Source organism: Crocuta crocuta, unplaced genomic scaffold (assembly GCF_008692635.1).
Source record: "Crocuta crocuta isolate KB4526 unplaced genomic scaffold, BGI_CrCroc_1.0 scaffold57, whole genome shotgun sequence".
Classification (NCBI taxonomy): domain Eukaryota; kingdom Metazoa; phylum Chordata; class Mammalia; order Carnivora; family Hyaenidae; genus Crocuta; species Crocuta crocuta.
In genome coordinates, this window is record NW_027532163.1 from 3368622 (window position 1) to 3387902 (window position 19281).

General features: G+C 37.0%; 1 protein-coding gene across 7 annotated transcripts in view; it reads right to left on the bottom strand.

Annotated features, from left to right (window-relative positions):
* Positions 1-19281, bottom strand: part of RBPJ (recombination signal binding protein for immunoglobulin kappa J region) — a 215382-nt gene that overhangs the window by 16065 nt on the left and 180036 nt on the right. For all 7 annotated transcript variants that reach the window (XM_077776600.1, XM_077776603.1, XM_077776601.1 and 4 more), the window contains 2 exons: positions 10058-10153; positions 3019-3184 (listed from right to left, as the gene is read on the bottom strand). In XM_077776600.1, the coding sequence (XP_077632726.1) occupies positions 3019-3184; positions 10058-10153 (262 nt within the window). The remainder of the gene's footprint in view (positions 1-3018; positions 3185-10057; positions 10154-19281) is intronic.

A 19281-nucleotide genomic window follows, 5' to 3' on the forward strand; every position in this document is an offset into this window, starting at 1 on the left:
TCATTAAGTATTCACAAATTCAAAAGTGTGGTAGATGCTTTGTTCTGTAGAAGACAAAATTAAGATAAAGCTATTAATAGTAATAAGAAAAATAACAACAACAGCTCTTTGTACTCATATAGCTCCTTCTACCAGGAGCGACAGGTCTGCCATACATTAAAAAGCACTGAAGGTCAAATTAAGCCTAAACTGTTGGAATTGTTCTGCACCATAAAACAAAGTCTAGGGAAATGGGTATCAATATACCAAAGCAGGCAGTTACAAGGAACAAAATGAAATGTGTATCTACATGAAGACAATTAAATTCTCATGGGGAAAGACTGAGACAAAGTTTTTTTCGGAAAAAGCAAACACACGTATCTCTTTGGAAAAAGAAAAATGTATCCTTATTTTTATAAAAGTGAGTAGTGTGAATCCACAAAACAATAATCATACTCATGATCCTGAGATCAAGCTGAGCTGAGATGGAGTCAGACACTTAACCGAGCCACCCAGATGCCCCTGGGCTAACTGTATTAGAACTGGTTTTTTTTTTTTTGTTTTTTTTTAAATACTGTTAAGACCACTGACCACAAACTACTCAAATTCCGTTTAAAAAAAAAAAAAAGGAAAAAGTCACTACTCAGAAAAAGTATTACTGCTTTAAGAAAATAGAAAATAAAGTAAATAAAATTTAAAGTTACATTCATACTAAAATTCTAGACTAGAAAATGGCATATAATAAATCTTTCTATGAATATGAACAATTTAACTTAAGAACAACTCCTTGAGTATCTTCAGGCCTTAGTAAAAACATGTGACCAAAATGAGAAGGCAATACCAAATCTAATACTGGAAAAGTACTGTAGAAATATCTGAATTATAGAAGTGAAACAGTGCTAGCAAGAGAGGTGTAGGGAATGTAGCTTTTAAATATAAGAAGAACACAAGTGGGCTAAGTAGGGAGTCAATTCGTGTTGTATACCCTACCTATTTGCAACTATGTAAGATGGAAAATTGAGGAAATGAGTATTTAACAAATAAAAATATCATTAAGTGAAATCTCAGGTCCAAGATATTAGCAACTTCGAGTCAAATGTGACCATAGTAACTGCTACGTATACTAGAACTTTATTGTAATGAATACTAAGTACAAATACCCAATAGTGCAAAGTAACTATCCTTTCTTTCTCGATAATGATTTATTGTACCATTCAATGAGCCGACTACCAAAAGAAAACAATGTTACCTTAAGTGAATGGAAGTTGAGAGAGATAGGCAGGAGCAAAGGGCCCTTTCTGAGGCTCAGCAGGCCACTACTCAGTTTTGTTTTGTTTTGTTTTGTTTTGCCTACCAAGGCCCAAATATATTACGCCTTTAAGCTCCAAGCACATATGATGTTCCTTCCACCTGGAATGCCTTCTGTAGACTCTCAACATGTCTTACATATAAAGTAAGACTTCTCTAATAGCATTTTTCATTAAAACTAGTGTTAATAGCTTTGGCTTACAGACATTATACTACCCCATTAGTAGCTATTTACTAGTTAATGTTCAAGCTCCAGGTATTCTGTGAATCTTTAGGGCTTAGGGAAAGAATATAACATTGTAAGTTGAAGAAAGATATACTGAGCCACGATGCTGATAAAGGCAAGTGAGGATGCTGTTTGTTTGGTATTACTTCCCTTACAATGCTAGAAGCTGGAACGGGTTAAAGTAGGCAAAAATTCAGTTAACAGTTATATACCCTGGTAGCTACAATCCTTGGCTTCTCACTACCTATTTAAGTATTCATTTCATAGTATCAAGTTTATCTAAATGTACACCTTGGAGACCTATAACTCTGAGACTTTTTATATAACAGGAAAACAGGGGAGACACAGCTAAGGCCCATTAGATCACCCTACCACTTAAATACACCTTTACTCTAGTTAAAGGGTCATAATTTAGAAACATTTCTTACTGCTCTATTCTTTTAAGATGAAACCACTTCTATTGTAGTAAGTTTTATTGCAAACTGAATTAAAAATGCATAGTTGATAAGTCTTATTGATAAAAATCTTAAGGATACAAATGTCATACATAAAAATATTTGAGGAGGGTGGATATTAAGGCTTCTTAGTGCTCATGCTCCATATTAGCTATAAAATGACTTAAAGTGAATTGAAGTGTACAAATCTCCCTAACTCATCACCTTCAATGTCACCGGGCAGCCTCTGTCTGTACTGTAACTACAACACAGCAAACATGAAGACATTCACTGACGATTTACTGACTGAGGAAATAGCTTTTCATGCACTATTTTAAAAGATATTCATGTGCGTTTTAAGAATTAACCATTTTTCAGATTTTAATATCAAGGAAAATAATAGTTAAATGCTAAGTCATTAAGAACTATTTTTGAATACTAAAGGTATAAATTGAAATGATTACTTTGTAATTTCATAAAACACAAATAGCAAAACTAATACATAAATTTTGTCCCCTAGCAAATTAATCAAAGAAAATCCCTGAAAGTTTGAGTAAAGCTAACTGTGACTATTTTTGTCTATAGCACAGTTTTTGCTCCACAGAGAAGCTACATAAAATATTTATGATCTTTATAACCCAGGTAAATACTTGTAAGAATTTATCTGTATCAGTTTGTTTCCAGTGCAAGACTAAGATTGAGAGAGGGTAAAACATTACTGAGCTACGTATGTTCACTGTTACTTGAGTACCATGTCCCTGTCAGACACATGAGGGATTAGCTTCTGAAACTGATTACTGGCTTCCAATGGCAATCTGATTCACAGCCTGCCAAAACTGCTAACAAGCCACCTTTAGATATCAACAGCTTGTGACTAGACCACAACTATTTAAGAAGTTTATCTCTGGTGGCTGGGGGAGGGGGGGTAGTGGGCTGGGGTGGCTGTGTTCAGAAAATTGCTACCAAAGCCATAAAAGAAAAAAAATCACTACCACAAAAACAAATAAGGAAACTGCATGCTAATAGGGTACCAGGGTGCCCTTTTAGGAGAACCAACATAGTTTAATTTACCTTTCCTTCCAAGTTCAGCTGCTGCATTTCTTGGTCACTATTTCCTATTCCAATAAATGCACAGGGTTGAGACTCTTGCTCAGAACAACCATCATGTTCCATTTGTTCTTTTTTTTTCTTCCATCCACTGCCCATAAGATACACACAAGGAGGAGGGCAAAAAAACCTGAAACAATGGTGGGAACACACACACGCACACACAAATATAAAAACAAACAATGCAATTAGATTAAGAAAGCATGTCTTTTCCTTGGCCATGTGAATATAAAATTATACTGAACTACACTAAGTAATCTCCTGATGAAACATTTTGGTGAAGCCTTTTGTAATGCCAATTAATCATGTCCACAGCACAGATATTAAGGCTTCCACAAAGACTACATTTGTTTGGAGAAGGTTCATTATACTGGAATTATGCATTCAGTAAGATTAGACACTTTTTATTTTTAGTATTTTTTTAATGTTTGTTTATTTTTGAGAGAGAGAGAGAAAGTGTGGGCAGGGGAGGGGCAGAGAGAGAGAGGGAGACACAGGCTCCAGGCTCTGAGCTGTCAGCACAGAGCCTGACACAGGGCTTGAGCTCATGAACCATGAGATCATGACCTGAGCTGAAGTCAGACGCTTAGCCAACTGGGCCACTCGGGCATCCCAAGATTAGATACTTTTTAGAGGGAGGAGTCTCTGAATTTTCACATAGGTCAGAGTTCTGAATTATTGGAGTTCAGCAAATCCAATAATTACAAAAGATACTACACCATCACAGAATCTGCAATCACTAATTAAGATCACTCAAAATGATATACTATTAATTAATGTTACTGCTACTCAAAATGATATATTAATAATTAATAACACTATTGCTGTGGCTATTATGCTAAACTTTATTTGGTAATTAACCTGGAAAATGGAATTAGAGCAACCAAAGTAGAAACCTTCAAAATATTACAAAAGTAGAAGAATTAAAAGCAATTGATAAGTGGGTTTCTGTGTATCTGGCACCCCAGATACCTGGTGCAAGTGGATGTCTGAAAGAACAATTCACTGCACCCTTTCAACTCACAGATCACCAACGGATTTGTTTTGCTAGTTGCCAAAAATCTGCCCTCAAAAATTCTTCCCACCTAGAATCACTTCCTTATACAGCTGACCCTTGAACAACGTGGGGATGAGGGGTGTCAACTCCCGGCACAGTGAAAAATTCATGTCTAACTTTGGACTCCCCCAAACTTAACCAATAGCCTACTGTTGACCAGGAAGCCTTAGCATTAACATAAACAGTCAACATATATTTTGTATGTTATATATATTATATACTATAGTCTTATAATACAATAAGCTAGAGAAAAGAAAATTATAAGAGGAAATACATTTATAATGTTATACTGTATTAACTGAAAAAACTCTGAACGTAAGCAGACCCGTGCAGATCAAACCTTTGTAGTTCAAGAGTCAACCGCTCTCTTCTCTTTGGCAATTAAAAAATATCAGTTTCACAGCCTAGTTCAAGCCCCATATTTTATCATTAAGACCATCAATCTAGTCCTTATGTAGAGTGTAATTTGCTTTTGCTCAATTATACACACGGGCTGATGCATACTTTAAAACACTTACACAATGTCTCATCAAGGGACCTGAAAACTCAAATATCTTCCTGAAATAGTGGCTAAGTAAACTCAAATAGTAACCAGGTAAGTAATTTAGTGGGTAAACCAGGTGCACGATAAGTAAGTAGGAATATCCTTTATTCCCTCTTCTTTCTTGAAAACACACAGCCCTCATGGTAATTCCTGCTTTTTGTATAGTTAGGAGTAACGGAAACTTTTTCTTAATTCTTTAAAGCCCACTGTAAGAAAAAGTAGAGCTTAAATTCAATGACATCAGCCACTGGTGTGTGACTCTGATGATAAAGCACAACAGAGGATAGCAAGCTTGTGAGTACACACCCACTCAATCACTTTGCTGGACTAAGGGCATGTGGGCCTAGTGTTGGTCACATCCTCCAATTGTTCAACAGATGCTTGAAGTCAAATTCATATGGGATTCCTAATTTTCAAAGTTAGCAACTAATTTATGCTTTTTAACATCTTGTAGACCAATAATGAGCAGACTTTATAAGAAGTGAGCTGGGTGTATTTAATATTAATTCATTAAATGATCATAGCCCTAGTCTGAACCCCTAGTATAGAAGGCACTAGGAATATAGTAGTAGTTAAAAAAAGAAGATAGATAAATATTCCTGTCCTGATGGGATTCACGACCTCTAACAGGAGTGACAATTAAAAAACAAACACCATAAAGGAGTAAAATGTGTTTATAAAACCAGGGTGGCCAGGGAAAGCTTCCTTTAAAAGGTCACGTTGAGTCACAACCTGAAGCCATGGGTAGCTGAGGGAAGAGCAAGTAGGAAGGACTGACAGGGTCTGTGTCAAAGCAAACACAGACCAGTGTGGCTGGAGTTGAGAACAGAAGATGAAGCCTAGATAATGGGGAAGTAGACCAAGTAGGACCTAGGGGTCAAGTCGAGTAAGGAGGGAAGCCCTGGAGTCTTTTCAGATTTATTTAAACCAATAAAAAAGAAGCAGAGCCGCTTTCATGCCTGCGTACTCTCGCTGTGACCATGGACACAGAGGTCGCAGCCGAGGTAGTGGGCTTAGTTCCAGGTCACTCTGAGTTTGGAGGGATGCCTGGACTGGCTGGGTCAGTTCTGGAGTTGGCTCAGTTCAAGTCTCCCCCAGGGATCTTTCTGGCCTTGACGCTGGGAGCCACCCAATGCTTACAGTGGCACAGACATAAATACCTCTCTGGCACTCTACTGGGAGGTTGAGAAGGCATCAATTTTGGAAACTTGTCTCCCATCAGTGTTTTTTTTTTTAATTGAATACTGATACTAAGATTCTTTAATTTAATAAGTTGGTATACTAGCTATAAAATTCAAAGAGTCATGCTTTAGAATATACCAGATGCAGTAGTCACATTTCAAAAAGTTATCATAAAAGACACTTTTATTTCACATCTGAAAAAATATAAAGAGGGCTAAAACTGTACACGATTGGGTAGTGCTGGTTTTCTCAAGAGTACTGTGTTAAAATGGCGTGAAACAAGGTATAAAATTAGACAGGTTGGCAAGCAATTCTTTGTCACTTAAAACACGGACCAAGATTGTATACTGAAAGTGCTTTCCAGTCATGTAGTAAGAAAAATGAAGAAGACTTCACAAATGTCTCAGAAGTAGCCTTGTTTTGTTTTTTTAAATCAACTCTAAAGCAATTCAAAGAAGTTGTGATGAAGAAAACAGCAAATCCCATACAATCTAACTATTGAGACTATTTCTATACAATGTGCTAATGACATCAGATCTTAAACATCCCAATACTGCCACTCCCTAAAAAATAGCTAATGAATCAGGTTTGCATTTCCACAGACTTCAGAAGATAAGCATACATACAAAAAAGAACACAGAGAAAGGACATTAAAGGGAGGGAGGATTTTTAAAAAGGTCACCTAATTATAAAACACACTTTATAATGCCATGTGCAATCAGTGATTTTTAAATTTGGACAGTTGGTCAATATGTACCAAATACTCAAAGAAAAGTCTGACCAACAAGTGGCCAGCTCAGTTTAACAGCTACCATTAAAGAATATGCTATGAAACAATGTGCCTTTATTTTCCAATATTTCCCATGGCTACTCTAACAACTATGACAAAAAATGCTTTTTTCCTGCCACTTGGTGGCAATATGCACACATTTACAATTTTACTCATTTCCTAGTTTAAACAATTAGTCTTTATTTTCAGAGAATGATTCAACAACTTTTTCCTCAAACCCTGATGAGGTCTGGAAAATACTTTATAGACTCAAAGAAGCCTTTTTATTCAGCCCAATATATAAAATAGGTTAGGTTAGACCAAATCCAAACACGTCATTTACGTTATGTGACTACCTTTGCAGAGTCCTTATCCTTTGATGATTATTCAATCCAAAAGCACCAAAATAGAAACTTTTTGCACATCTCAGTTGCCTCAATTAACACACATTCTCAGTATGACTTCAGAAGCATCATCTAATTATCTAAATGTCTTTACTGTTGCCTCAACCACATCATTACCACCTTCAGTACTGCTTAACAACTTCCCTTGACACGAAGCTGAAGAAATACTAATATGTCAAAAGTAATTTCCCTATCTCTAATGAAACTTTCCTCTAAACAAAATAATCTTTTTAAAAGCTTATTTTTCAACCTGGAATAATCTTCTTTAATGAAAAAGTAAAACTAATCATTAGTATCAGTGGTATACCAGATGTCCAAAAGAAATAAATATCTGTTATTAAGCACAAAACTTTAGTACCAAGAACAACTTAAAATTTTAGGAGAAATTTTCCTGACCAAATATTTCTAGCATCATTTGCTATAGTTATTTAAGTGCCAAGAAGACTGTGGTCATGTCCCCAGGTTACCTCACGCCTTATGCTGTGGCAGCTTTTCAGAAAGGCCAAATCTGGATCAACAAGAAAGGCGGCAGATCTTACCCTTTCCACTCTACACTCTGCCAATGAATAAGGGGCCAGACTTCTTCCAGAAGGAAGGCTTGCCAGTCATCCAGGAGGCTGGACGACATGAGGAGTCCCTTACTGCTAATCCTTGTTAAAAATCAAGTAATTTCCATAGGTTTCCCCCTTTGTTGTAAAACTAATACATGTCTACTCCGAAAATTTAAGAATACAAATATGTAAAAAATACAGGGAAATAGCTACTCAGGCTTTTCATCATTTTTTCTTCATTCTTTGGGGGCTAGAAGCTTAGAGTCTTCAGGCTTTCCTTTACTTGGTGTTTTAGCCTGGCCAGGCCATACCCAAACAGGGAGGGACTGAAGATGAAGGCAACCACCACCACTGCACAGGGTAACCTTTAAATCACCACCTGAGAAGCCACTATAGCTTTGTATTCACTTATTTCTGACAGTGACTAACAAACAGGAGCCTTATTTGGACTTAGAAGTAACTTCTGAGTAGCTCTTCCTTTCTGCTTTCCCCTCATGGCCTCAGTTATCCAGTATTAAAAGACACAGTGACTTTAAAATTCCTAGTAAAGATCCTTTTGCAAAGTACATGCCACCTAATTTCCAAACCAACATAAAGAATGAATTAATGAATGGATCTAGCTGTACCAAAATGCATCTTCAAAACTGTAGAGAGAACAGCATTGCTGCACTAAACACACCTCCATTTCTACTTCCATTAGATNCAGCTGTACCAAAATGCATCTTCAAAACTGTAGAGAGAGAACAGCATTGCTGCACTAAACACACCTCCATTTCTACTTCCATTAGATCCAGCCCAGGTTCACCCTGATGGTGAAGGGACGATCCGAGGCAAAGTTTACAGCTGATGTTCTATAGGCATCTTTACCTCTACCATCTTCAAGCTCTACTGTGAGTAACACTCAAACACAAAATGGAAAGCTATGAAAATCAGGTTGATAAAAAAGATAGGAAATCTGGAGTTATATAGTTCCGGGGTTCCAATCCTGGTTCCATCGATTCCTAAACTAGAATGAACGTGGGCATATTTAAAGTCTCTGGTCTTTAGTTTTCTCATTCACAGAATGGGGATTATAGTATACTGACCAACAAGATTATTCTGAGGATTAAAATTTTAAAATATCTGTAAGGCAGTTTCACTCTTGTTCATAAGTGGAGCTTAATAAAGGGGTAGTATTTCCTCTTCAGATTCATTATGAGGTGCAAGGCTGGCCTTCTTTCAAGTATTAAGGGTGTTTATTTGCTCTGTTTTGCTCAGAAAATAAACAGACGGTGCTATGCACATACATTTAATTTCACTTGTGTAAAGAATACCCAGTATCAACTTCATTAAAAAAAGGGGGTGGGGGGTCCACTTTCTTGACTTGGTTTCTATGCCCCAAACTAAAGATTCCAACTTCTTCCCATATTTAATTCCAAATCAGATGATTAAGTTTTATTAGTAAATTAAGATAAAATAATCAGAAATGTAGTAAATCTTAAATAACAATAAAAAAGAACATTTTGGCAGTATGAGTACTAAATACTGTTTGCTTGCACTGGTTCATCCTATTTGAGGATAAAGTTATCAGTTAAATAATTCACCTTCAGCTTGGCTCGGATTTAGAGGACGTTAATTCCCTTCTCTGATGCATATGCTAAGGTTCCCTTTACCTCACAAACTCTAAAATATCAGTCATCCTTTTCACACCTAATGTCTAAACCTAAGTTTTCATCATTCCTTCTCTCGCTCCAATTTGGTGCCTTTCTGGCCAATCCAAAAAATCTTTCACCTTCTTCCACAAGCAGCCCTTGTCCATGAAATGCTTAAAACAGTCTCAAAGAAGTCCCAAAGTCCCAGAAACCAAATGAAAAGAAACAAAAATCCATAATTATACACCCAAAATGGCAAAATTTATAAGATACTCAGACAAAGGCTAACTATGAAGATCATTTTTGTTATAATTTAATTCTGCTAATCCGATCTCTAGGTTATTTCTGTACTGTCCACATGCTGAGTACAAATTTGCCAACTCAATTTTATGATTTTGTCTTAATCTGAAGAGACGCAGGGTCAAGGCAGAGAGCACTGGGAGCTCCTTTCCTTATAATCACTCCACGGTTCAATTCAGGGCTTGGTTAGCTTTCCTCTTTTCAAAATAGTGCTTTGGGGGTCACACATTTATAAAACTACATTTTCCACCAAAAGGAAAGCTATTTTTTGAACAAGCTAATGCACCAAAGGAATACTTAGGGAACATCATGTAGCCCCCCCCATCCCAGATTATGGATTATTTCCTTTTATGACATCAGGGATTTAGCCAGATGATCTTTACTAAATATGCCACAATTCACTTTGTTTCTAACATTCAGTAGAGACCAAGAGCCTATTTTTTATTTTGTACTTACAAATTAATCCAATAAAAGAAACCACCCTCTAACTTGCACACTAATACATCATTTGCAAATCCATGTAAGAGCTACAATTAACCACCGACCAGAAGAATAATAACCTTACCTTTTTTCATTTCCATATGACTTCTGTGCAACTTTTGCATGAAGAATAAGTACTGTTTGATCCCCTCGCTCCTTTAAGTAATTTCGCATAGCTTCCCTAAAATAAAATATAAATATTACTATTACAGGGGTGAGATTTAGAATATTACTATGCTGTATAATAAAAAAGAATGATTAGGAGTATTTTTATTTTCTAAAAATGGAAACAAAAAAGCAAAACAAACCCAAGAATTAAATTCAAATATTATATAAATACTGTTCATCTTCAACTCTATATTTTATTTTTTAATGTTTATTTGTTTTTGAGAGACAGTGAGAGCACAAGTTGGAGAGGGACAGAGAGAGGAGACATAGACTCTGAAGCAGGCTCCAGGCTCTGAGCTATCAGCACAGAGCCTGAAGGAGGGCTCGAACTCATGAGCCATGAGATCATGACCTGAGCCAAAGTCAGATACTCAACCGACTGAGCCACCCAGGCGCCCCATTCTTTTTTTTCCCCCCGTTTTTAAAATTTATTTTTTATGTTTATTACTGAGACAGAAACAGAGCATGGGTGGGGGAGGGGTAGANTCGAACTCATGAGCCATGAGATCATGACCTGAGCCAAAGTCAGATACTCACCCGACTGAGCCACCCAGGCGCCCCATTCTTTTTTTTCCCCCCCATTTTTTAAATTTATTTTTTATGTTTATTACTGAGACAGAAACAGAGCATGGGTGGGGGAGGGGTAGAGAGAGAAGGAGACACAGAATCTGAAGCAGGCTCCAGGCTCTGAGCTAGCTGCCAGCACAGAGCTCAATGCAGGGTTCAAACTCACGAACCATGAGATCCTGGCCTGAGCCCAAGTCAGATGCTTAACCAGCTGAGCCACCCAGGAGCCCCTATATTTTATCCTTAAAAAGAAGAAACTGTCCCCTTGGAATTTATGATGTAACTCAATTAAATCACAATTACAACATCTTTAGAATGATTCTAGCTAGAATCATTATATAAACTCCTAATTTACCTTTTAACTGTTTGTAAAATTAATGGCATGCAATACTTTTGTATTTAACAATCTAATTAACCACCACCACCAGCACCACTCCCCCAGCTATTAGAATCAGTGTTTTCCAATGAATACAAAGCCATAACTTTTTTACATTAGGTCATTATTACATGTCTTAAAATAACAGCCTTCCATAAAGACTACAAAGGGCTATCATTTTATAGATAAACCCACAATTACCTTGAAAGACGTTACCAAAGATAAAACAAAATTTAATACAGGCTAATTCGAATCAGTGAAAAACTGAATTAAATTTTGGAAAAAACATAAATGCTTGGAAAAACTTAAGTGTTAATTCAAGTGCAAATTATTTCAACTGCCTACATGTATAAGGTGCATGAAAAAATTCACTGTCTGAAATATATTTATTCTCTCAATTTACTATGGTAAATTACGGTATTTACTAAGCCATACCACAGAGTATACAAGGTCCACACAGATCAAACTCACAATCGTGAATCTGCAGAATCCCAGTTTTGAGATGCTTTACACCTTACAAAATTAAAGCAAGGGTGCTTCAAAGATACTCAACAAGCATGTTTAATACATTAAATGCTATTTATGTTGTAAATAAAAGACAAACGTGTAAAAGTACAGTTATCCAATAATAGCACATTATTAAATGTGGGGAATTCTAAACTTGCAGCACTTACTAAGTGGCTTGGGGCAAATCATTTAACCTCACCCAGTCAGATAACAACGCAGACCTAACACAGAGCACTTGTGGCTGCTGTGGGTATTAAATGAGATAATCCACATGGCAGCACTTGTGGTTACCGACTAAAAACCTGTTAGATGCAAGGCAGGGCAGCTAACGCTGGGATCCATTAGCTTGAGAATTAATCTCTACCACTGAAAAGGAGCTTAAGAGTCGAGTGAAGACAGGAGTTTGGAAAACAAATTGCAATAAAATACATGACTCTGAGGTATGAACAAAAGTGCCACTAAAGGAATGTTTATGTAAAGTTAGGGAGGGGTGATAAAGAAGGGCAGCTAACTCTTAAACAATGTGGGGGTTGGGGTGCCAGTACCCTGCACAGTCAAAAATCTATGTACAATTTTTGATTTCCCCCAATAGCGGACTGTTAACCAGAAGCCTCACAGATACCAGAGTCGATTAACATATATTTTGTATGTCATATGTATTACACACTGTATTCTTACAATACAGTGAGAGAAAAAGAAATGTTAAGAAAATCGTATGAGGAAAATCCATTTACAGTACTGTACTGCATTTATCAAAAGAAAATCCTCATGTAAGTGGACCCAGTGCACTTCAAACCCATGTTGTTGCTCAAGGGTTAACTGTACATGCTAGGAAAATTTTCTTAGAAGAGTTAAATTCCAAAGGAAGAGGAGGAGACACAGGAAGTGGAAGGAGGAAAGAAAAAGGCATTCCAGGGTCTGGAGAAGTATGCACAAAGACAAAAAAAGACCCAGCACATTTGGGTACACTGAGATTCAGGCTGAGGAATCAGACAGACACAACAAAACAGCAGCTAATATTTCTTGAGTATTTACTACGTACCAGGCTCTGAACTAATCTCGTTATATGCACTGTTTCATTTAATACTCATAATTCAAAAAGGTCAATGTACTGTTAATACCACTTTGAATGTCTTGCCTAAGGTGATGCAGTTGATGGCAGCCAGGAATCGAAACAATTCTTTAAGAGTCTGAAGTGAGCCACTAAAGTGAATAAAGCTGACAAACTGCGTAGAGTAAAATCGTGAGAGGCTTGTCAAACCCCTTGAAAATCTGACTTTTGTAAGCGTATATACAAAGTATGAAAGTTTAAGTTAATTCAAATATCACTCTATGACAGATGATGAAAAAAGTGGTAACAAGTAATAAAAATTTTTGAGACTGGATAAAAAATTTAAACATAACAAAATAAAAAATAAAAATAAAACCCATCTCTTAAAACACCAGGCTATGAAATCTGGATTTTCAATCTAGACAAAAGAAAATGGGAGATCTTAAGGTTTTTTTTAAAAAACATACAATTATTTTTCATTTTTAGTTAATTTTAGTGGTAGAGTAGGGAAAGGACTAGAAAGCATTGAGACAAAACTTGAATAAAGGTTGACATTACTAAAAAAGAAGTAACAAGACAGTAGGAGGGAAGATGGAAAAGACTTGACAACTCTTTAGATCTTTTGTTTTGAGAGAAGTGTATATTAACAGATTCTGTGTGACAAATGTGAATTCTGAAGCATCCCGGACCTCCAAGCTCTAAGTATTCAATACGTTGTTGGAAATACTCATCTATAGTCCCAGAGATGGGTCTGGGGTGCAAAGATGGGGTTTGCTGGTGTGTAGTTCACACACAAGCCACAGCAGTGAATGAAATCTCAGAAAGAAAACAGTGACAGGAGAGTCAAGAAGAAAATGTATAAAAGGAAATGGAGAAGAACCAGTAAGAGATAGAACTGAGACTGTTTATTAGATGCTGTTGAAGGAGACAACTATCAAAGGGTGAGATGTTGCAGAGGTCAAGGTCACTTTAATTTTAGCAAGAAGTCTAACAAATGCCAGGTAACAGAAAGCCTAAATTATTTGCAAAATGAGAAGCCACTGTAATGTCTAATGGGTAAGAAAGGAGCCATAAATATTGGCAACATCTTCAAAGGAATGGACGAGTAAAATGACCAAAGATCAGTATCAAAGGACTAGCTAATTGTGGAATCCACAAGTGATGCTGCCAAATCCTAGCATTTCAAGGGTGGGAATACAGAAAACATTCTCAGAACTGCGGGGGAGTGGTAAGAGGTACAGCCTGGAATCGATAACCATTAGGTTTCTGAGGTGTTCCTAAGCCAGGTGCCTGATCAGTGTTCAGGGTGGGTAAGAAACCAAGAGCAAAGTCAGAAGGCCAGTCAGTCTCTTGACAAAACTGGCAGAGAAGTCCAGTTCTCAGCAAAGAACTTGAAAAGGTGATTAATACTTGGGAAGAAAAATTTTAAGTAGCAATTTTAAGTATATTTACTCGTATTACATTATATTTGCATTTAGAGTAACAACCATTATATCATTATATTACTAACAATTATATATCATTATATCTCTATTATATTAGCAGTTACTTGATACATTTGTCCGTTTTTTTCTTGTCTTCCCAAACAGACTACAAAGGCTTTAAAGACATACTAGTAGGCATATTTTAGAAATGGAGGAGAGGTTAAATAACTTTCACAAGATGATAAATACCGAGGATTCAAACTTAGGTAGGGCAACTCTCAAGGACAAAATTATACTATCAGATACTTTGCAATCTCTTTGCTGTGAAACACACACACAAAGGTCTGAATTTTTTTTTTTTAATTTTTTTTTAATGTTTTATTTATTTCTAGGAGAGAGAGAGAGAGCGTGAGCAGGGGAGGGTCAGAGAGAGAGGGAGTCACAGACTGAAACAGGCTCCAGGCTCTGAGTTGGCAGTCAGCACAGAGCCCGACGCGGGGCTCGAATCCACGAACCGTAAGATCATGACCTAAGCGAAAGTCGGACGCTTAACCGACTAAGCCACCCAGGCGCCCCGACAAAGGTCTGAATCTTAACTCTTGTCACCAAGTCTGAGTTTTCTTACCTATAAAGTATGTGCATACATACATGTTTTAAGTTGGCCCCACAGACTGTGATATACAAAATGTCAGTTAACTCTTCCTATTATTATTATTATTTTCATAGAAGGGGCGGTAGGAGGGCAAGGTGTGGCACCACTCCCATCGAAGCTGGAGCGAAAACTTGAAAATGATCAGGCATATCCCTTGACTTGCAACGTGCACTATAGCACAACAGGTAAACTGCCTATTTATTCATCTTCCCATTAAAGGTTTATTGAGAGCCTATTACATCCTGGGCACTGGTCATCATGCTAGTTGCTTACGTTGGAAGTGGCTGTGTACAATTATGATTATGACAAAAGATTTCAGATCTCAAGTTGTTTATGGTGATTGCAGATGACAGCTCCAGTTTTCATCCTTTCCCCTGCATTCTTGAAAAAGCAACTAGAACCTTAACACAACCATTAATAATAGTTTTCTTATAACTAATTTGCTACACAGCTTCTTTCAACAAGGAAAAAAAAACCCTTTGCTTTCTTAATAGAACACTGAACACATTAAAATTATGTTCTCTGGTAATTAAAGATTGATCATTTCCTCCAGCATCATAAGGAACCTTAACAAAGATATACTCTGAAGAAACACAATTAAATAATAAAGCCCACAGAATGCAGCCCATGTGCTTTACATCCAAACAGAGTGGGGTTTCATCAACAAAATGGGGTTTCAATTTCAGTACTACTGACATCCTGGGCAAAATAATCCTGTGCTGTGAGTGGCTGTTTTGTGCACTGTATGGAGTTTAGCAACATTTCTATCTACATAGTTGAAGTCAGTAGCACCCTTCCTCAAACTGTGACAACCCAAACTGTCTCTAGACAATGAATGGCAAATGTGAAGGGAGTTGAAGGGGGGGGTCACTTGGGTAGAAAACCACTGGGTTAGAGACCCCAAAAGTATTTGAACAAGATGGCAAAATCATCCATTGTTTTTTCAAAAAAGAATAAGGGAAATTTAGGCATTGGAAGGCATAATGTAGGTATTCTAAGAATCTTACTAGTAGAATTACTGCTTTGTATTATTGAACTGTTAAAAAGAATGACAAAGTTAAAACTCAATTTCCTAGAATAGTTACTACTCTAACAAGTCTGAAGTATATTCTTTGTTGATTTCATTTAAGGATTCCTTAGAACATAAAATATTCAGTCTAAATGAAAAGCAATTAAAAATTATTTGATGGGGTGCCTGGGTGGCTCAGTCGGTTAAGCGTCAGACTCAGGATTTCAGCTCAGGTCATGATCTCATGGTTCATAAGATCGAGCCCCGTGTCGCTCGGCACCAATGGCACAGCCTGCTTGGAATTCTTTGTCTCCCTTTCTCTGCCCCTCCGCCCCATACCCTCTCTCTCTCAAAATAAAGAAATAAATTTTAAAAAATTATTTGAAGAACAGTGTGGCAACTACTTTTGAAAGTCTGCTTACTGAAAACACAGAAGCTTAACGTTTAGAATATTAAGAAAAGCAGAAATTTTATTTTACTTTTTTTAAGTTTATTTGAGAGAGACAGAGACAGCATGAGTAAGGAAGGAGCAGAAGGAAGGAGAGAGAGAGAGAGAAAGAGGGAGGGAGGGGGGGAGAGAGAGAGAGAGAGAGAAAGAAAGAGAGAGAGAGAGAGAAAGAGAGAGAGAGAGAGAGAGAGAGAGAGAGAGAGAGAGAGAGAGAATATGAATCCCAAGCAGGCTCTGCGCTGCCAGTGCAGAGCCTGACTCGGGGCTCAAACCCACAAAACTGTGAGATCACGACCTGGGCTGAAATCAAGAGTCAGTCACTTAACTAACTGACTGAATCACCCAGGCACCCCACAGAAAATTTATTTTTAATTTTTTAAATATTTATTTTTGAGAGAGAGAGACACAGAGTGTGAGTGGGGAAGGGGCAGAGAGCGAGGGAGACACAGAATCTGAAGCAGATTCCAGGCTCTGAGAACCCTTACTTCCTCGCCACACTCATATATCTCCATGATTGAATCAAGGGCTTCAGAAGAAAAAAACAAAAAACAAAAAAACCTCAGTGTTAGTCCAAATGACAGAAAAAAAGGTTTTCAGAGTAAATAACATAATTCCAACAATTACAGCAAACCTAAGAAAAAAAGAACCTTATGAAGGAAATCCTGGTACTAAATAAATTCAAGCAAATGCACGAATTAGTGGGTACCAGTCTGCAGCGTTGCAGAGGGGAAGAAAGGTTAGAGTACTTGCCTTTGAAGGTCACCCAGAACACAAGCATGTTCCCAATTCCAGTTCTAACCTGATTATTGACAATAGGGCAAAGTCTCTTAGAACAAGGGAGTATTAAGTTGAATAATATCTATGTTTTCTAAAAGTATGTGTTACAGTGGTGTTGCCGGTCGTTAACTCCGCCGGTCGTTAACTCCAGAGTTCAGACATTCTCTCACCTAAGGGACAGGCTCGCTCACTGTGATCCATTCAGCATTCCTGGAGACTGACGCCTAACTGTACTGCAACTAATATTTTCACTGATGGCTCCAGGCTCTAAATGACAAAATGAGAACCCTCCACAATAAAAGAACAACTGTTTCTATATATTAATATAAGGTCTGAGCATTCAGTTTTATTTTTGAATCTACAGCCCATTGTACTCATGAGCCACATTAAGAGGACTATTTCAAGAGAGGAGGATGCCCTTGTAAGTTACTAGTCCATTCTATATGTATTTCTGAAAGAATGTAATTATTTAAAAGGAAAAAACATGAATCTATAATAAAGTTGAATAGTAAGTACACAGTGTTAACTATCCTTAATCAAAAAGTTAAATGTTGAAGCGCCTGAATGGCTTAGTCGGTTGAGCACCCGACTTCGGCTCAGGTCATGGTCTCAGGATTTGCTGGTTCAAGCCCCGTGTCGGGCTCTGTGCTGACAGCTCAAAGCCCGGCGCCTGCTCTGGATTCTGTGTCTCCCTCTCTCTCTGCGCCTCCCTTGGTCACGCTCTCTCTCAAAAATAAACATTAAAAAATTTTGCCTTAATTTAAATTTTGAAGAGGTAGAATTGTGTTTTGAACACTATCTAAAATATCATCCTCTAAATAAAAAGGCATTTTTTTCAACATTGCTTCATTTGGAAGGTGAAGGTATGGACAGAATAGGGTAGGTTTAGATGATTTACTTCTTAAGAGACCTTCTCTGAATTAAACACCCTACCAATAGTTTAGGGAAAACTTCCTAATTTTTAACTTTGGGTTTTAAATTAAATTTTTATCATAGAATTGGTCATGAGTTTACATTCCAATTTTCTGTTTTATACAAACTGTTTTGCTAAATTTGCTTTATATCAGCTTTGGGAAAATCTGTAAGCTTGCCCTCTTCAAAAAGAAATAAAACTTAACTGAATTCTCCCCTTGAAGATATATTAATTCCTTTTAAGATATTTTTAAAGGATAAAAGCTAATAAGGTTTTTTACAACTTATTTACATTTTTTCAATGTTTATTTATTTTTGAGAAAGAAAGACAGAGAGAGAGGCAGGCAGAGAGAGAGGGAGACACAGAATGTGAAGCAGGCTCCAGGCTCCAAGCTGTCAGCACAGAGCCCAATGCAGGGTTCAAATTCGACTCACGGACTGTGAGATCATGACCTGAGCCAAAGTCGGACACTTAACCCACTGAGCCACCCAGGTGCCCCTAGATTTAACTGAAACAAAATAAAATGTATTCATTTTCAAGTGTACAGTTGGGCTGTTTTGTTATATGTATACACCACCACCACAAAACAGATAAAGATAGTCATTATTCCCAGGTTTCTCTTTTGCCTCTAATCCCTCCTCCTGCCTCTCCCTGTCCCCAGGAAACCACTCATCTCCTTTGCCATTATAGATACATTTCCATTTTCTAGAATTTTATATAAATGAAATCATGGAGTATGTATCCATTTTTTTCTGACTTCTTTTGAAAACTGAGCATAATTATCATAGGATTTATCTATGTTGTTGCATGTATCAACAGTTCATTCCTTGTACTGAATAGAAATCCACTGTAGAATATATCACAATTAATGTCGGTTCACTCACCTGTGGGTAGATGTTTGGGTTATGCAGGTTTGGCTACTATAACTGACACCACCACAAACACCTGTGATCAAGTCTTTGTCTTCACATTATGTTTTAATTTCCCTTGACTAAATATGTAAAACTGGAATGGCTGGGCTATATGGTAGGAGTGTACTTAACATTTTCAGAAAGTGCCAGGTTATCTTCCAAAGTTGTTGTATTACTTTACATACCACTGGATTATAAAAGAGTATAAAAGCTCTTCCTAATAGATATCTCATTGTGGTCTTCATTTGCATTTCTTTAGTGGGTATTTGCCACAGTGTCTGGAGAAGTACCTGTCTAAATCATTTTCCTATTTAAAAAATTGGAAATTTCCTTATTATTGACTTTTTATTCTTTTCATAATCTGGACACAAATGCTTTATTCCTAATTTTGATGAAGTAAAATTTATTCATTTCTTTCTTCCAGAGTTAGTGCTTTTGGTGTTATATCTAAGAAATCTTTGCCTAATCCAAGGTCACAAAGATATTCTCTTGTATTTTCTTCTAAA